The following is a 17,700-nucleotide window of genomic DNA, read 5'->3' on the forward strand; positions in this document are numbered from 1 at the left end:
CTGCCCCCAAGAAGGGATGTTTGGGGACAGAGATAATGGAAGAAAGAAGTTAGAAAGGGACCTGAAGCTGCTTCCAGGATTAAGGATGAAGGAAGGAACAGGCTGAGTTGGTTTCTCCTGAGCCCTCAGAGCTGCCTTCCTCCACACTGGTTTACATCCATTTTCATCCTCTATGACCTGTGTTGACACAACGTGCACGTTCAGACCACCAGCACAAACAGGGACTGATATGAGGCCTGGAACACCTGAATGGAGTTTTGGCTCAACCACTCACTGTACTCATGAGCTGAGGTTCCTGTACCTCAGTTTACTCATCTGCGAGATGGCTGTTTGAGACCTGCCTTGCCCCCTCTTAGGTAGTGAAAGTCTGTCAACATGTGTGGCCCAATTACACAATCCCAGATAAACCACAACCTGCACTGATCTAGTCTCCCCCCACCCCCACCAGCTGAATGATCTGGGAGGTCAGGCACGTGACCCTGCAGAGAATGCATGAGTGCCTGTCTGCACACAGCCCTGGGCAGGGCCTGTTTCTCTTTCAGCTCAGTGAATGATGGAAACTCATGGAAGTCGCAAACAAAGCAGCCTGGGGGTAGGGGAGTTTCCAGAGAGGCCTATGACCAGGCCACAGGAACACTGGGGCTGGAATCCAAAAGCCACTGAGCTCAGTAAACCCACTGGGCACAGCAGAGGCAGAAGGGGTGATGAGTGAGAGGCAAGTGGTGGTGGATGCACCCACTGGTGCTAGCCCCAGCATGTCCCTCCCAAGGCGCAGGGCATCTTTCAGGGGAGCTCAGTCATCTTCTCTCCTGGAGAGCAACCCGGGCTCTAGGACCAATGTCGGGGATGGCCTGGCCCAATCACCTGTGATCTATATAGGGCCAACACCAGCAGGAGGCATAGGTGGCCAGGGTGCCCGTGTGACCTGCCGGGCCCTGGGCATCAGCAGTATCTTCTTGCAGGGCCTGCAGAGCTCAGGCCTGGCCACTGCACCTGCTCCAGGCCTGGAAGGGGACCATGGTGCTGCTGAGGACTTGAGGGGCTGCCTGGTGGAATACACAGCCAAGGTGCGTACCCTGGAGCAGGTCAGCCGGGAGCTAGAAACGCAACTGCGGATGCACCTGGAGAGCAAGGCCACTGGCTCCCGAAGCTGGGGTGCCCTCAGGGCAGCCTGGACCAGCAGCTGCCAGCAGGTGAGTGCCTGGGCCATACCACATTTGCATAGGGCCTGGAGGGGACACTGAAGTCTGCCTGTTGCCCCATCTCTGGGGGTTATTATCAGATGGCCTAAGTGCTGGGGCAGAGTGCAGGGGAGTAAGTGATCCAAGGCCTGAGAAACTAAGTACAAATCCTTACACTTTCATGCTACAATTATTACTAATGGTAATAACAATAACAATGGCTACCAGTTACCGAGGTTCACTGGGGGCCAGGCCCACACTAGTTCCTGTATGTGTGCTCTCTGCTGCGTGTTCGCAAACACTGTGGGCAGTGGGTCTGGCGTGGCCCGCATTTTTCAGATGAGAAAACTGAGGCTCAAAGAGTTTGCCTAAGATCACACAGTTCATAGGGAGTTGGAGCTGATATTGGAAACTAAAATTTTCTATCTTCAGAGCTTGCACTTGTCCCATTATCCTGGGCTACCTCTGTCAGCCTTTATTGTAGAGAAAGGATTTTTACAGCCATCACCAAATACAATGCCACCAAATGGATGTGGCATTAAAAACAGTGGAAAAATGGAGCTGTGTTCCTGTGTTCACATTTAACAGTGTCGTCAAATAGAAATGTAATACGAGCCACAGAGATAATTTCTAAGTTTCCATTGGTGGTGTAGGATCTCTGGTGGCATAGTACCTAAGGCATTTGACTGGCAGTTCAAATCCACCAGCCACTCCTCAGAAGGAAGACTGGGCAATCTACTTCTGTACTGATACCGCCTCAGAAACCCAAGGAGGGGTCACTATGAGTCAGATTGGACTCCACAGCAGTGAGTTTGGCTTTATTATCCACAGTAAAATAATAATAAAAAAAAAAGTAAAAAGAAACAGATTAAATTAATTTTAACTTTATATCCTATTTAAGTCAATATATCCATCATGTTTTCATTTCAACATGTAATCAAAATGACAGAATTATTAATGAGATAGTTTAAGGTCCCTGAGTGGTGCAGTTAGCCCTCAACTACCAACCAATCAATCGGTTGCCAATTTGAACCCACCCAGCAGCTCCATAGAAGAAAGGTCTGGGAGTCTTCTGTAAGATTAAACCGTTGCCGTCTAATGGATTCCGACTCATAGTGACCCTATAGCACAGAGTAGAACTGCCCCACAGGGTTTCCAAGGCCGTATAATCTTACAGAAGCAGACTTCTATGTCCTTCCACAGAGCAGCTGCTGGGTTTCAACCACTGACCTTTCAGTTAGCAACCGAGCACTTAACCACTGCATCACTGGACTCCTTCTCCGTAACAGTAAGCCATTGAAAACCCTGTGGAGTGCAATTCTACTTTGAAACATGGGGAATCGATTCCACAGCAATGGGTTACATTCATACAGAACTTTCTGTAAGGATGGAAATGTTCCATATCTGGTAGCCACTAGCTGCTTGTGGCTATTGAGTCCTTGAAATGTAACTAATGCAAATGTGGAGTTGGATTTTTTATTTATTTAATTTTCATTAACTTAAACAGTCACATGTGACTGGTGGCTATTGTAATTGGTCAGAGGAGGAGGAGGAGGTATCACCTTTCTCCCTGTTGTGGCCAGGCCCTGTTTTTCCTGCTCTCCAGGGCAATTCTGCAAAGTGGCAAGCTCATTTGTCATGTCTGGCCAGCAGCCTGTGGTTCAAATGCTGGGGCTTCAGCCAGCATTGCACATCGCATCTGGTCTCTCTGTGGGTGGCGGGCTGGCTTCTTTCCCCATCCAAATGCTGTCCTTGGGGTCCCTCTGAGCTAAATCAGCCTCATACCTCGTCAGGAGTTGCCAGCTCTGCCCTCTTGACCCCAGGGCCCAGCATGCAAACCCCAAGAGGAGGCCACTTATTTGTGTGTGGCTGGGCATTGCTGAGCAGTTACACACAGGGATGCCCTATCGGCCTTTCTGCCTCCTGTCTCAGCCCCAACATCCTTCCTTGTCAGAGCCAGGCTGACAGCACAGCCACTTGATCTACAACACGGTCCTCTCAGGCCTTCTCCCCCGGTGCTACTGTTCCATTCACTTCCATCTGGGCTGTGAGGGAGAGCCATCTCACAGCAGGCCAAGGCTCCTAAATCCTGTCAAATCTAAGAGGCAGCCGTTCCTCCAGCATGTTCCCCAACAGTCCTGGTGTCAAATATTTATGGCTCATAAACCACTGGACTGTTCCTAAATGTTCTAGTATTTCAGCACCTGCTGGATGATTTCGTGTACCCAGATGCCACACAGACTCTTCATGAGAAATCAGGCATCCCAGTTTCTAGATCAAAAAATATGGACACAAAATTTAGTCCATTTTCTATAGATAATGATTTGCTCTGGCTCCAGCTAGGTACAGGGGCTAGGACAACTTACTCTACTTCTCTGGGCCTCAGTTTTCTGTGAAAATGCCTTAGATATTCCAGCAAATCCATAGATAAATAAGTTGCATCGTTCCTGCTTGCAGGTAGACTACAGGCTGTTGTTGTGCTTGTGCACTGGTGAGTAGATTCTCACTTATGGCGACCCCACAGTACAGAGTACAACTGTACCCTCACTTAGACTTCTTCCCATGGAAGATAATCTTTCCAAACTCTTACCCCTTAGACTTCCTTGCTCTTTACAGCACTCCCTCATTCCTTCCCCTTGGCAGCCTTTTTACTCCATCTGCAATCCCCTCCTCCCCTTCCATCAGGCAGAACTCTTCATCCTTCAAGTACAGTTCCAATGGCACCTTCTCCGTGAAGCTCTCCTTGATTTTCTTTGGCTCCTCAGGCCCAGCCATGGTGCCTGAGGTCTCAAAGCATGCTCTCAATAGTAAATCTTAAAAGCCTTTGGACACCTAGAGAGAAATTCCACCCCCTCCTTAACCCAGGCCCCAAACAGAGAATCCCAGAAGGGCATCAACCAAGAGCAGGTTGGGCTGGGAAATTCATTTCAGTGGCACTTTCTCAGATCAGGCTGGGGGAGGCAGTGGGATATTCAGAGCAAATGACAAGCATAAATTCCTTTTATGTCTGACATGTTTGTAGATGTTTGAGAACAGAACCTGCTTTCAGAGAGAAAAAAGGATTGGGAAGGAGACAGGCTCTGCCCTCCCAGTTACATTCAGAAAGCTTCTAGGGCCATTCCAGATGCAGGCGGGGCTCTGCCCTGTGATCTATCCATAGCCTCCCCATCTCCACCATGAACTGTTACCCACCAATTGTGAGGAGACAAAGACAGGTGTTTTGGTTATTTTGTGCTGCTCTAATAGAAATACCACAGGTGGATGGCTTTAACAAACAGGAGTTTATTTTCTTACAGTTTTGGAGGCTAGAAGTTCGAGTTCAAAGTCCCAAGTTCTAGGGACAGTGTGAAGGCCCCTTGACTTTGGGCTTCATTCAGCTCTGTCTCTTGTTTCTAGCCCACTGGAGCTGGAAGCTTTTCTTCACTCCAGCAGCTGCTGGCTACTGAGGCTGACAAACACAAGGTCAACAAGTAAAATGGCACAGTCCCAAGATTACCAAACAACATGGCAGGCCACTAGTTCAAGTCCAGAGACAGTCCCAAGATCAGCAGGAAACATGGCAGGCTGCTGAATGAAGACTTGGCTACATGCAGTGTCCAAGCATGCCATAAAGCTGCAGAGACCTTTCTCAACACTTCTCCTTACATACTGGAAGCAGACCACATTCCTAAGGCAGCTACTCAGCTGCTCCAGTAGATTCCCCCATGGAGTTGATTACCAATCTCATCATGGGGAATAACTACCTCCAGCTGCCCAGCCACTCAAAACCAGGCCCAGACAAGGTGACACACAACTTAGCTACCACAATCAAACCAAACAAACCAAACTCACTGCCACTGAGTCAGATCCGACTCATAGCGACCCCTCCTTGGGTTTCTGAGGCAGTGTCTCTATGGAAGTAGATCACCCCATCTTCCTTCCGAGGAGTGGCTGGTGGGTTTGAACTACCAGCCTTCTGTTTAGCACTCAAATACCTTAGGCACTATGCCACCAGAGCTCCTAACTATCACAACAGGCTTCCAGAAAAACAAGGAAGAGGGGCAAGAAGGGAGAGAAATAAATTACTGCAGCTGTGCAGAAAGGCACACCATGGAAAACAACATAAACCTTGGGGTGAGGGGTAGCCAGGAGGGTTCTCACTGTTACACAATCAGGAAAGCAGGCCTGGGGAAGATACTCCCAACCCTTATTCACTGTATAAGTCTGTGAGCCTTGGAAGACTTAAGGTCAGGACTGGTTCCATGATGTGCTACCAGTGCCATCTCACAGAGCCCACGTGACCCATGCTGGTGTTGTATATTATGGAGTCATTTCTGACTCACAGCAACCCCACGTAACAGAATTGAACTGCCCCATAGGGTTTCCTAGGCTATAGTAGAGTGACTGCTGGGTTCGAACCACCAACCTTTTGGTTAGCAGTGAAGTGCTTAACCATTGCACCATGCTAGGGGTTTAAGCCCTTGCTGTAACAGTTCTGAAATTGTTTGTTCTTTGAGTTTGTGTTTTGTAACTGTCTGATGGGACAATAGAGCATGTGCTCAGGGACATGCAACCTCAGCTCCCACGTGGTTCCACTTCTGTCTGCCTCCCCAGGATTAGTTCTTGGCTGTCCACTACCTCACCCCCTGATGCCCTAGCACCACAGGAACCCCCTCCCCCACTCAGCTATCACTGATGCCCTCCACTCCCAACATGGGCCTGGTCACAAGCCCAGGAAGGGACAGGGTGGCACCTGGGGGTGGGCATGGTGGCAGCAATCCCCACCCTGTGCTGGCAGCACCACCCCTCGGGAGAAAGGAGAACTCCTGACCCAGATACCTACAGCATGGCACAGATGTTGTGATACTCTTGGGGGTCACTTATCTTCCATGAGTTGCAGTGGCAAGTCCACAGGAGGGGAACTGCCTGACTGGACTTCTTTGCCCCCAGCTGGACCTGGCACTTCAATGCGGCAGCTGGGGTGTGGAGGCAGCGTAATCCAGCAGCTCCTGGACCCAAACATGAGCCTGAGTCATGGGTCAGGGCCCGGTGCACCTATACTGGCCAGACTTGTCCCAAGCAGCCACATGACCAACATGACATTAAATTACAAATTAAAAACATCACAACAGATAGACCACAGAAGAAAGAAAAAAAAAACTTTCTATTTTAATACCTGTAATGGCCCCCCACCCATCTGTCAGTTTCTCATACTATGATGGCTTGTGTGTTGCTTGATGCTGGAAGCTATACCACTGGTATTTCAAATACCAGCAGCAGCATCCATGGTGGACAGGTTTCAGTGGAGCTTTCAGACTAAGACAGTCTAGCAAGAAAGGCCTGGTGACATACTTTTGAAAATCAGCAATGAAAACTTTGTGGATCACAGCAGAACGCTGTCCAACTCACTTGCTGTGATATGTCATCAGGAGGACTCAATGGCTGGAGGAAGACTTTGATGAAGTCCAGGGCCAGCGAGGGTGTGGGAGACCCTCTGTGAGACAGATTGACATAGTAGCCACAATGGACTCCGGTATCCTGGCGATTGTGAGGGTGACGCAGAGCCAGGCAAAGTTTAGTCCACAGTCACCATGAGTTGGAGTTGACTCAAAGGCAACAACAACCTTTAAGAACACTTTTTTTTCTGCTTTTTGAGCAATGGTCCCCACATTTTCATTTTGCACCAGGATCCACACTTTATGTGGCCTGTCCTGGTTACAGGGTTAATGTATTAGGAAATGTATTTTCAGTTCCAAAATCTTGCTCTTCCCACTCCCCAGCTATGTCCTACCCTCCCAGCCACTTCTACTAAGCAGTAAAAACGGACTGAAAACTCCCAGATAGTGGGCTGAAGAGTCTGAGGGGGGACCCAACCACTGCATACTTCTCAGGGAGAACGTGGCTGTTTCCTTGCAGACTGCTCCTGTCTCTTCTTGCCACATGAAGGATGCTGATAATAACATCAGGCCCTTTTCATCCTCAGACAGACCAAATGCCTGCTTGGACTTTGGCAGCCTCCCTGCCAGCCTCTAAGCTGCAGATAAAAGTAGAATTCCATGAGGCAGTGCTGCCCACATAGAGGCAACGCAAAGTCGTTGAGTTGCAGCTGATTCATAGTGACCCCTCTACAGAAGTAGATTGCCCAGTCTTCCTTCCGAGGAGTGGCTGGTGGGTTTGAACCACCAGCCTGCTAGTTAGCAGTCAAATGCCTTAGGCACTATGCCACCAGAGCTCCCCCACATAAAGGAGTCTCAGAGTTAAAGGAAGGACCTGAGGCCAGGATGAGGGAGAAGCTGGCCAGGGAAGAAAGGGGGAAATGTGGAGGCTTTGAACTGTCTGCACTCCATTAAGGAGCTGTGGAAATTAGTGGTCTCCATGGAAGAAAACGTCAGCTTACACCTCCCGTGGCAAATGCTGTCAGCTGGAGAAGGGAAATCAAAAATACTGAGAGGTGAGAGGATTAGAATTTAAAATGGGCCTGATTTGCATATTTTCCCTGCTGTTCACAGTCTCTGTTTCTGTCCCTTGCAAAGAAACAGCCCTGCCCTGGGGATCTACTTGCTAGGAAAAACTGCTGAAAATTTAGGTAATCTGAATCAGGACCATGTTTCTCTCCCTCAGAACCTGTGGCCCTAGATTTTTAATAAATAAATAAAACACTAGAACAATCCCTCCCCACTGGGTTAAAAAATAAATAAAAAGGCAATGGGATCATTGATCATGATTCCCAACCTGGTGTCCCTGAAAGGGGAAGGGGTAGCCATGAGCTATTTTTAGCATCTATACATCCTGAGTCAATTACACTTACCCAAGACAAAGCCACTCAGCCTATTTTTTAATGAATACAGTTTGTTTGGTCAGAGCAGGCCAGCAGGACAGTTACTCTATTAGCCACGCTATAAGGGACACTACCGTATCATTAAAAATGTAACTGCAAAGAGAAAAAGATATTCGGGAGAGTTCTTCTCAGAGGGTGATGTGTAAGATTGCAAGAAATATTTTGATAGCCCAGGGGAGGGGGCAAGGGCATAAGATCACTCCCAAGTAATAATAATAATAAAAAAAAAAAACCAATGCCGTCTAATTGACTCTGACTTGCGGCACCCACATGTGCTTCAGAGTAGACCTGTACTCCATAGCTATCTGGGCTGTGATCTTACAAAAGCAAATCATCAAGTCTTTCTTCTGTGGCATGGCTGGACAGATTTGAACCACTAACCTTTTGGTTAGTAGCAAGAGCAAGTCATTGGTGCCACTCAGGGTGCTTCCCTCACTAAACTGCTTGCTAAGAAATTTGGCTTCTGATTTCCTAGGGGCTATTGTTTTGCTCTACTTGTCTGTTCAAACAACTGCCAGAACAAGAGGACACTGAATGGTTTAAAATCAGGAAGAGTGTGCATCAGGACTGTATCTTTGTGCCATACTTATTCACCCTGCTCACCTGCTGAGGAAATAATCCAAGATACTGGACTATCTGAAGAAGAACGTGGCATCAGGATTGGAGGAAGACTCATTACAATCTATGATATGCAGATGACACAACCTTGCTTCCTGAAAGTAAAGACCTGAAGCACTTACTGATGAAGATCAAAGCCTACAGTCTTCAGCATGGATTATACCTCAATATAAATAAAACAAAAATCCTCACAACTGGACCAATAAGCAGCCTCATGATAAATGGAGGGAAGATTGAAGTTGTCAAGGATTTCCTTCATGTTACTTAAACCCACAATCAACGCCCCTGGAAGCAGCAGTCAAGAAATAAGACAACATATTGCACTGGGCAAATCTGCTGCAAAAACAAAACAAAACAAAACAAAAACCTCTTTACAGCGCTAGAGTAAAGATGTCACTTTGAAGACTAAGGTGCACCTGACTCAAGCCATGGTCTTTTCAATAGCCTCATATGCATGTAAGAGCTGGATAATGAATAAGAAAGACTACAGGAGAATTGATGCACTTGAATTGTGATGTTGGTGAAGAATATGGAATGTGCCATGGACTGCTAGAAGAATGAACAAATCTGTCTGGGAGGAAGTACTACCAGAGTGCACCTAGATGTGAGAGTGGCCAGACCTCATCTCTCGTCCTTTGGTCATCTTGTCAGAAGCCACTAGTCCCTGGAGAAAGCTATAATGCTGAGTAAAGTGAGACAGTCAGTGAAAAAGGGGAAGACCCTCAACGAGATGGACTGACACAGTGGCTACAACGATGGGTTCAGGAATGGCAATGATTTGGAGAATGGCACAAACTGGGCAATGTTTCATTCTGTTGTACGTAAGCGTCACTGTGAGTTGAAACTAACTCAATGGCTTGTTTTCCTAAGTAGTGCTTGACTGAGCTGGAATAGAATTGCTCAGTAAAATAGGGAGAGACTGAGTGCTATCCCTTGGGGCCTCTTTCTGCACCCTTCTCACACTCAGCTGCTTTCAAAATCTCTTTAAAAACAGTTGAAGCCAGTTGCTATTATTGTGTGGACTCATGGAGCCCCTGCACGTGTCAGAGTAGAAATGTGCTCTACAGGGTTTTCAGTGGCTGGTTTTGCAGAAGCAGACTGCCAGGCCTTTCCCCTGGAGCACCTCGGAGTGGACTTGAACCTCATCCTTCTGGTTAGCAGTCAAGCACATTAACCATTGGTACCACCCAGGGACTCAGATCTCTTAATGTGTAGAGTCCATGTTGAGGAATGGGGAATCAGAAGCATCAATGTAGTGAAAAATATGGAGATATGTTTCAAAGACTCGTGATTTTGAAGCCCGAGAGTCCTGAGCTCAAACTCGGTGTCCCCACCACCATCACTTGCTAACGTGAGCTAAGTTCTTCTTGATCTCTCTGTATCTCAGTTTCTCATCTGAATAATGAGAATATTTGGATAGTTCCTTGACATGATAAAATATCATTAAGTCACTAGAGGTCTTCCTGCAGAAGTAGGAACCAAGAAAAGAATGTTCTATCTCTATTGCTTTGTAACATTACTTAGAGGGAGTAGTTGATGTGATTAGACAAGAAAAAGCAAATAGAGGAATAACAATTGGAAAGGAAGAGGGAAAGTTATCTGTATTTGCAGATGGTATGATTACATTTCTGGAAAACCTAAAAGGATCAACATAAACAGTATGTACAATAATAAAATAATTTCATAAAATAGCAGGTTATAAAATAATATCAAAAGTCAATGGCCTTCATATATACAAGCAAAACAAAAGGTATAATGGATGAGAAATTTTCGTTTACAATAGAAAAATAAAATATAATGCCTGTAAATAAACTTAACAAGAAATGTCCAAAATCTTTGTGTGACAAAAATTAAGGCCCCCCTGAAATGCACAAAAGTAGTCATTAACAAATGGAAAGAAACGACATGTTCTTAGAAAGGCAGTAGCATAAAGATGCCAGTTCTCCCTCAGTTAATTTATACATTTTAATGCAATCCTCATTTTAAAAATACTATAGGGTTTTAATTCTACAACTGGATCAACTGGTTATAAATTTTATTTATAAAAACAAAAAGCCAAGAATAGCCATAAAAGAAAAACTAAAAAATAAAAGTGGGTGGGGAGGGAGAATACAGCTCTGCCAGCCATTACATTACATCAGTGTTGAAAAAGAAGTAATTGAAAAGAGAAAGTGTCTTTTTATAGAAGTATTTGAACCAACAAACCAAAAAGGAATGATACAATTAGGATGTGACCACTTTGCACCATAATAAAAGAATGGATCCAGGCAATGGTCATCAAATGGCTGCCAGCATACCCCTCCTGGTGGAGTTCACAACACCACCTATGAAGCAGTCTTGCCAGCAATACTAATAATAATACAAACTAAATGTGATTAAGTCTCTAGATAACACTACTAATTTACAGGAAACACAAGGCTCAGATGAACATAGTAATTGACATCATGGGATGCAATCAATGATACTGAGATTATGAGAAAAAGACCCAATTTATTCAGCAAATAAATTGCAGTTTAAAAAAAAGAGAGATGAAGGGAGAAATCTATGGATTAAAAGAAACCAAATAGCTATGTCAACCAATTGAAATGTGTTGGCTTTATTTGGATCACTATTCAAGCAAGTTGTTAGAAAATATTTAGGAATTAATGTAAAATGAACACTGACGATATTTGGTAATCTTGAGCAATTTTTAGGTGTGGTAATGGTAATGAGATTATGTATTTTTAAATCATTCTTTTATGCTTTAGCAATACATACTAAAATATTTGAAGATGAAACAATATATCTGGAATTTGTTTAAAGTAATCCGGGGAAGTGTGCAAGGGTGTAGGTGAAACAAAACTGCTGTGGTTGTTGGGTGCCGTGGAGTCAGTTTCAGCTCATGGCTAGAGTGACGGAGTCAAATTGCTCCATAGGGTTTCCTAGTCTATAATCCTTACAGAAGCAGATCACCGGGTCTTTCTTTCGCAGAGCTGCTGAGTGGGTTCAAACCACCAATCTTTTGGATAGTAGCCAAGTGCTTAACCATTTCACCTCCAGAGTGCCTTAAAGCAAAATGAGCCATACATTTATAATCACTGAAGCTGAGAAATGTGTGTGTGGGGGACTTTATACCATTGTCTCTTCTTTTATAATTGTTTGAAATTTTCATGACCAAAATGAAGATATAATACCTACCTCATAGTGTTGGTCCACGGTAGTCAATGAAATAATGTAGGTAAATTGCCTGGTGCGTAATGAATGCCCAATTAGTGTTTTTGGAATAAACTTTAAGATACATGTGTTAAATGGGTAGTAATATAAGACAAGGTCCCTGGGTGGTGTAAACAGTTTGCACCCCGCTTGAATCCACCCAGCAACTCTATGGAGCACAGTCCTGCTCTGACACACATAGGGTTACCGTGAGTCAGAATTGACCCAAGGTTTGGGATTTTTTGGTTAACATAAGAAACAGTGTTTATGCACATGTATTCATGGGTTGTTCAACCACCACACACTGTGGGAATTTAGAGAAGGAGCAGGATATTGACTGGTCCTCAGTGGGACTGAATGTGGTGCTCAGAGAACATGGCAGAAGGTGGCTCTTCAACAGTGGCCCAGCCAAACATGGGTATACAGGTAGATAGATGGGTGGACAGGCTGAACTATTAGGTATGTCTATGAAGTGGGGAGTGTACCTAAGACCATGTATAGGGTTGGCGGACAATGGTCCTATAAGTGTATTTGTATAATCTGAATTCCCAGGTGTATAGGAGAGCTGACAAAGGACAAGATTGTAGTCACTTCTTGGTCACAGCCAGCTACCCAGAGGGACCGAGTAGTTGAACCTGTGGGCTCAAGGCCATAGTCACAGGGGACAATTAGCATAACATACTACACAAAACATTGTTCCACCTCCTACTCTGGCAAGTAGTGACTGGGATCTTAAAAGCTTGCAAGCAGCCATCTAGATGCAACGATGTTTCTCTCCTCATCCAGAGCAAAGAAGAATGAAGAAAACCAAAGATTCATGGAAACAATTAGTGCTAGCGACTGGTACACCATATGAGCCGCAGCCTATATGACTATGAGACCAGAACTATATGGTGCCCAGCTACCACTGTCAACCACTCAGAGCCCCCTCTATGTAGGAGATCCTAGATAGAGTGGAAGAACAATGTGGAACAAAACTCAAAATCATTTGGAAAAAACAAAGGGGACCAACTTTGCTAGTCTGATAGAGCCTGGTGGAACCACTGAGACTATGGTCCCTAGCTGCCCTTCAGGTCTAAAACTGAACCCATACCTGTGGCTTCCAGCCAAGCAAAAGACAAGCATATGAGTTGAACATGTACCTGAGGTGGATACACTCCTTGGAGAGAACAATCATGGGAGAAAGAAGCGCTGTTTATGCACCAGGAGACAGCTCAGGGGGCAGGAGTGCATGGAGGAAGGGATATAGGGAAGAAGTGACTGTCGGGAGGAAGTGGGAAGGGAGTTGTTATATTGTGGTGAATTGTAGTCAATGTTATGAGACAAAGTGTATGCGAACTGCAGTATGGAAAGTGAATTTCCTCTGTAAATTTTCACCCAAATCACAATAATAATAAAAAGAAAAAGAAAAAAAAAAACAGGGGTCCAGCACAGGACAAAGATTCTCAGTCAGAACAGGCGTGGCTGTCTGTGTATAGAGCAGGCTTCCCCACCAAGCCCATGCTATTCAGGGTAACTGCCTGTCTCCCCTACGTCTATTTCAAAAGCCAGGTTTGAAGAGGATATACCATGGTACATAGTAGGTATTCAACAAGTAGTTGGGCAGTAAGGGTTGAATATGGAACCAGAGAGACTCAAGGTTTCGAATCAGAACCCTGAAGAGGGAGTTTCGTCCTTGTTGTCATTCTTTTTTTAAATTTCTTTTCTTTATTTATTTTGTTGCTGTTGAGAATATGTATAGCAGAACATATGCCAATTCAACAATTCCTATGTGCACAATTCAGTGACACTGATCACATTCTTCAAGTCATGCAACCATTTCACCCTCCTTTACTGAGTTGTCCCCCATCCATTAACATAAACTCACTGCCTCCTAAAGTTCCTACCTAATCTTTCAAGTTGCTGTTGTCATTTTGATCCAGTCTACTAAGAATAGTAGACTGCCCGATTTTCCTTCAGAGGAGTGGCTGGTGGGTTTGAACTGCCAGCCTTCTGGTTAGCGGTCAAATGCCTTAGGGACTACACCACCAGAGCTCCCTTCAAGTTCCTACCTAAACTTTCAAGTTGCTGTTGTCACTTTGATCCCATATAGATAGTTCTTAAAAGAGCACAGTGCTCAAGGCAGACATTGTTCACTAGTTCAGCTAAACTATTGTTTGGTTTTAAGAAGACTTTAGGGGATATTTTGGGTTTAAAAATTATCTCAGGACAATATTTTTGGGGGTCCATCCAGCCTCCATGGCTCCAGAAAGTCTGTGGATCATAAGAATCTAAAATTCTAGTCTACATTTTCCCTCATTTGTTCAGGATTCTTCTATGGAATCTTTGATTTTGATTAAACTATTCAGTAATGGCAGCTGAGCACCATCCAGTTCTTCTGGTCTCATGGCAAAGGAGGCAGTTGTTCATGGAGGCAATTCCATTTCCTCCTCCTGTTCCTGACTCTCCTTCCTGTTGTGAAAGAGCTTATTTTAAATCTCAGAACAGAAGTGAAAAACAGGAAGCAACCTAAATGTCTGACATAGCAAAGAAACTTGCCTCAAATTCTTTTACTGCTGTCAGGAAAAGAAAAACCAAGCCTGTTATATATTGATGTGAAACAAGTGCCAAGATGTATTGCTGAGTAAAAGGGCAAGCTCCAAATCCCTTTCTATGCTCTCCTACTGTTTCTATTTAAAAAAAAAAAAAAAAAAACAATAGATGAGTGGTTAGCAGAGACTGGGGGAGAAGGGAATGGGGAGTTTAACAGGTCAGGTACAGAGTTTCCATTTGGGGTGTTGCAAAAGTTTTGGAAACAAATAGTGGATGTTGGTTGCACAACATAGTCACTATAATTAACATCAATGAATTGTACACTTGAAAATAGTTAAAATAGCAAACTTTATTTATGTATATTTTACTGCAATTAAAAGAAAAGAAAAAGTGGTAGGGCAGACTCTGTCTGAAAACATACATAAGAGGAGAGGGGAACTGGGTGGCTGGAGATAGAGGTAGGAAGAAGCTTGCTTTTGGCTATGTATTCTTTCATACTGCTAGAATGTTTCACCTCAAGAAAAATGTGAAGCAATAAATAAAACTGCTGCCAGTGGCTTATTACTGGGGGCTGGAAAGGTGGGAAGTGGGGCTGGTCCCAGGCAGATGAGGGCCTGGGGAAGCCCCAGAGAATCAAGAGAACCCTTCTACTGACATGTCCCAGTGGAAGACGTGTCCCAGGGGCTCATCTGAACAACCTCCTCTCATACAAAAATCCAACAAAATTAAAATTCCATAGATAAGAGGACTGAATATAGGAGTCCTGGTGGTACAGTGGTTAAGCACTCAGCTACCAACCAAAAGACTGGCAGTTCAAACCCACCAGCAACTTGGCAGGAGAAAAGACCTGGCAATCTGCTCCTGTAAAGATTATAGCCTTGAAAACCCTATTGGGCAGTTCTACTCCATCAAATGGTGTTGCTGTGAGTTGGAACTGACTCGACTAACAACAACAACAAGAACTGGAAACACATTTCCATGGGCTCTACTCTCCAGAAGAGCTAAATAAAAACTGAACCCAGCATCTGGCACAAGTGCCAGGGACAAATGTGGTGACTGTCTCTAGAGAATGATTGGAAGACTGGCTGAACGGAGCAGAATGTTATATAAGGTCCCCAGAGTTTTCTAGAGGGTTTATGCTGATCCACCAGAGTTGAGGACTCAATTTAGGAAAATAAAACCTAGTTTATGTTAGTTTGTCTGGGGAGAAGCATGCAAAAAAGGCTCAGCTATCTGGTTGTAATGAGCCTGCAGAGCTAACCGTCACAAATGCATTATTCAGCAGAAATGAGAAGTTATTTCAGCTGTTACAAATAGGTAATGAAAAGCAGTGTACAAGGAGTGGAAAACTCCATTACAAAACTAACCTGCTATTGGAAAACAATTTGTAATTTTTATTTATTATTTATTTCAAGGGCCAGTGAATAACCACCTAAATAAATCTTGGAGGAAAACACTAGGGTTTGGAGAGAGAAGTGAACTGAATGTAGAAAGGTCCTTTCCAGCAAGCTCTGGGCAAAGTCATACAGGAGGCAAAGTTCCCTGCCTGAATTGTGGCACAGTGCCTAAGACATTTTGACTGCTAACCAAAAAGTTGCTGGTTCAAACCACCAGCCACTCTGCAGAAGGAACACAGGGCAATCTACTTCTGTAAAGGTTTACTACCTCAGAAACCCAATGGGGGTCGCTATGAGTCAGAATTGATTGATGGCAGTGGGTTTTGGGTTTGGTTTACTCCCAATATCCAGTCCCATCCCTGCTCTCTCAGCCCTCCCCCCGGACCTTCCTCCTCAGCCCGGCTGCCCAGAGCACGTGTGTGCAAGCACCCTCCCAGCTGTAAGTAGCACCACAGGTTCATTCCCACCACCCCAAGTAAGAGCCCATTCCCTCAGGGTTGTTCCGGGCTAACTCTTAAACTAGTCAATTCAATTCAATTCCAACTCCTTGCACCCTTAGGAGCTCTGGTAGCATAGTGGCTAAAGCACTTGACTGCTAACCAGACGGCTGGCGGTTCAAACCCACCAGCCACTCCTCGGAAGGAAGGTTGGGCAATCCTACTTCCGTAGTGATACTGCCTCCGAAACCCAAGGAGGGGTCGCTATGAGTCGGGCCTGACTCGACGGCAAACAACAACAACAACAACATGTGTGATAGTAGAACTGTGCTCCACAGGGTTTTCAAAGGCTGACTTTTTGGAAGTAGATCGCCTGGCCTTTTTACCAGGGTGGTATGGCGGAGGGGGTGGGGGGGACACACTCACCCTCTGACCTTTTGCTTAGCAGCAGAGAGCTTGTTAACCATTTGCACCACCAAGGACTCTGACCAACTCTTAAACCAAACCCACTGCCATGGAGTGGGTTTGGACTCGTAGCGACCCCCACTGGGTTTCCGAAGTGGTAAATCTTTACAGAAGTAGATTGCCCAGTCTTCCTTCCCTGGAGAGGCTGGTGAGTTTGAACCACCAGCCTTCTGGTTAGCAGTGAAATGCCTTAGGCACTATGCTACCAGAGCTCCTAACTGACCAACTCTTAGGAAGCAGGTTATCTAAGAACCTTGGGCATGTCTCAGTTTGTTGATCTGCATAATGAAGATGAAAACGTCTCTCTCTTAGCTTTGTTGTGAGGAATAGATGAGATGAGGAGGTAAAGCTCCTGGGGCATCTCAGGAGTTCACTGGAAGTGGATTCCCTCCATTTCCGAAAGGAGTGCTGCTCCCTGCTTGCCAAGTAAATCCCTCACGGTGGAACTTTAGGCAGTCTGCAGAGGCTTAGGAGTTCTGGTAGCGCAGTGGTTGAAGTATTTGGCAATGGCACTTCCACTGGGTGGTACAGAAGGTAGATAAAGAAAAAGTCTCAATTCTTTGCCTTGTTTTTAGAGCCATCATTCTTTCTGTGAGGAGCTTGGTGACGCAGTAATGAAAGCACTTGACTGCTAACCAAAAAGCAGGTTGTTTGAACCCACGAGCTGCTCCGTGGGAGAAATATGAGACAGTCTGATTCCGTAAAGATTTACAGCCTTTGAAACACTCTGGGGCAGTCCTACTCTGCCCTACAGGGTCGCACTGAGTTGGAATTGACTCTATGGCAGTGGGGTTTTTTTTGTTTGTTTTTGCTGAGGCTATGAGAGAGCTTTCAAGATGGGACCTACTCCTCCTGAGATGCTAGGCCCAGCAGCACCTCTAGGGGGCAGCTTTGGGCAGCTCCCTAAATTCCTGGATTCAGTTTGCCCAGATTCCAATCACTTCCTAGAATGGACACCAGCTTTCTAGAGGTTCTACAGATTCGCCTCCAACATTTCCTAAAGAATCATGTACTTTGAGAAGATATGTGAAAGTAAAACTGTCCACACCTTCACTGGGAAC

The 17,700-nt window shown here is 45.2% G+C and overlaps 1 protein-coding gene across 1 annotated transcript in view; it reads left to right on the forward strand.

Annotated features, from left to right (window-relative positions):
• Window positions 1-704: 704 nt before the first annotated feature.
• BFSP2 (beaded filament structural protein 2) overlaps window positions 705-17,700 on the forward strand; it is a 94,144-nt gene continuing 77,148 nt past the window's right edge. Inside the window, exon 1 of the mRNA XM_007937469.2 lies at window positions 705-1,193. Within this exon, the coding sequence (XP_007935660.1) occupies window positions 705-1,193 (489 nt within the window). The remainder of the gene's footprint in view (window positions 1,194-17,700) is intronic.

This window comes from Orycteropus afer, unplaced genomic scaffold, assembly GCF_000298275.1.
Source record: "Orycteropus afer afer isolate SDZICR_OR568_19922 unplaced genomic scaffold, OryAfe1.0 scaffold00003, whole genome shotgun sequence".
NCBI lineage: Eukaryota > Metazoa > Chordata > Mammalia > Tubulidentata > Orycteropodidae > Orycteropus > Orycteropus afer.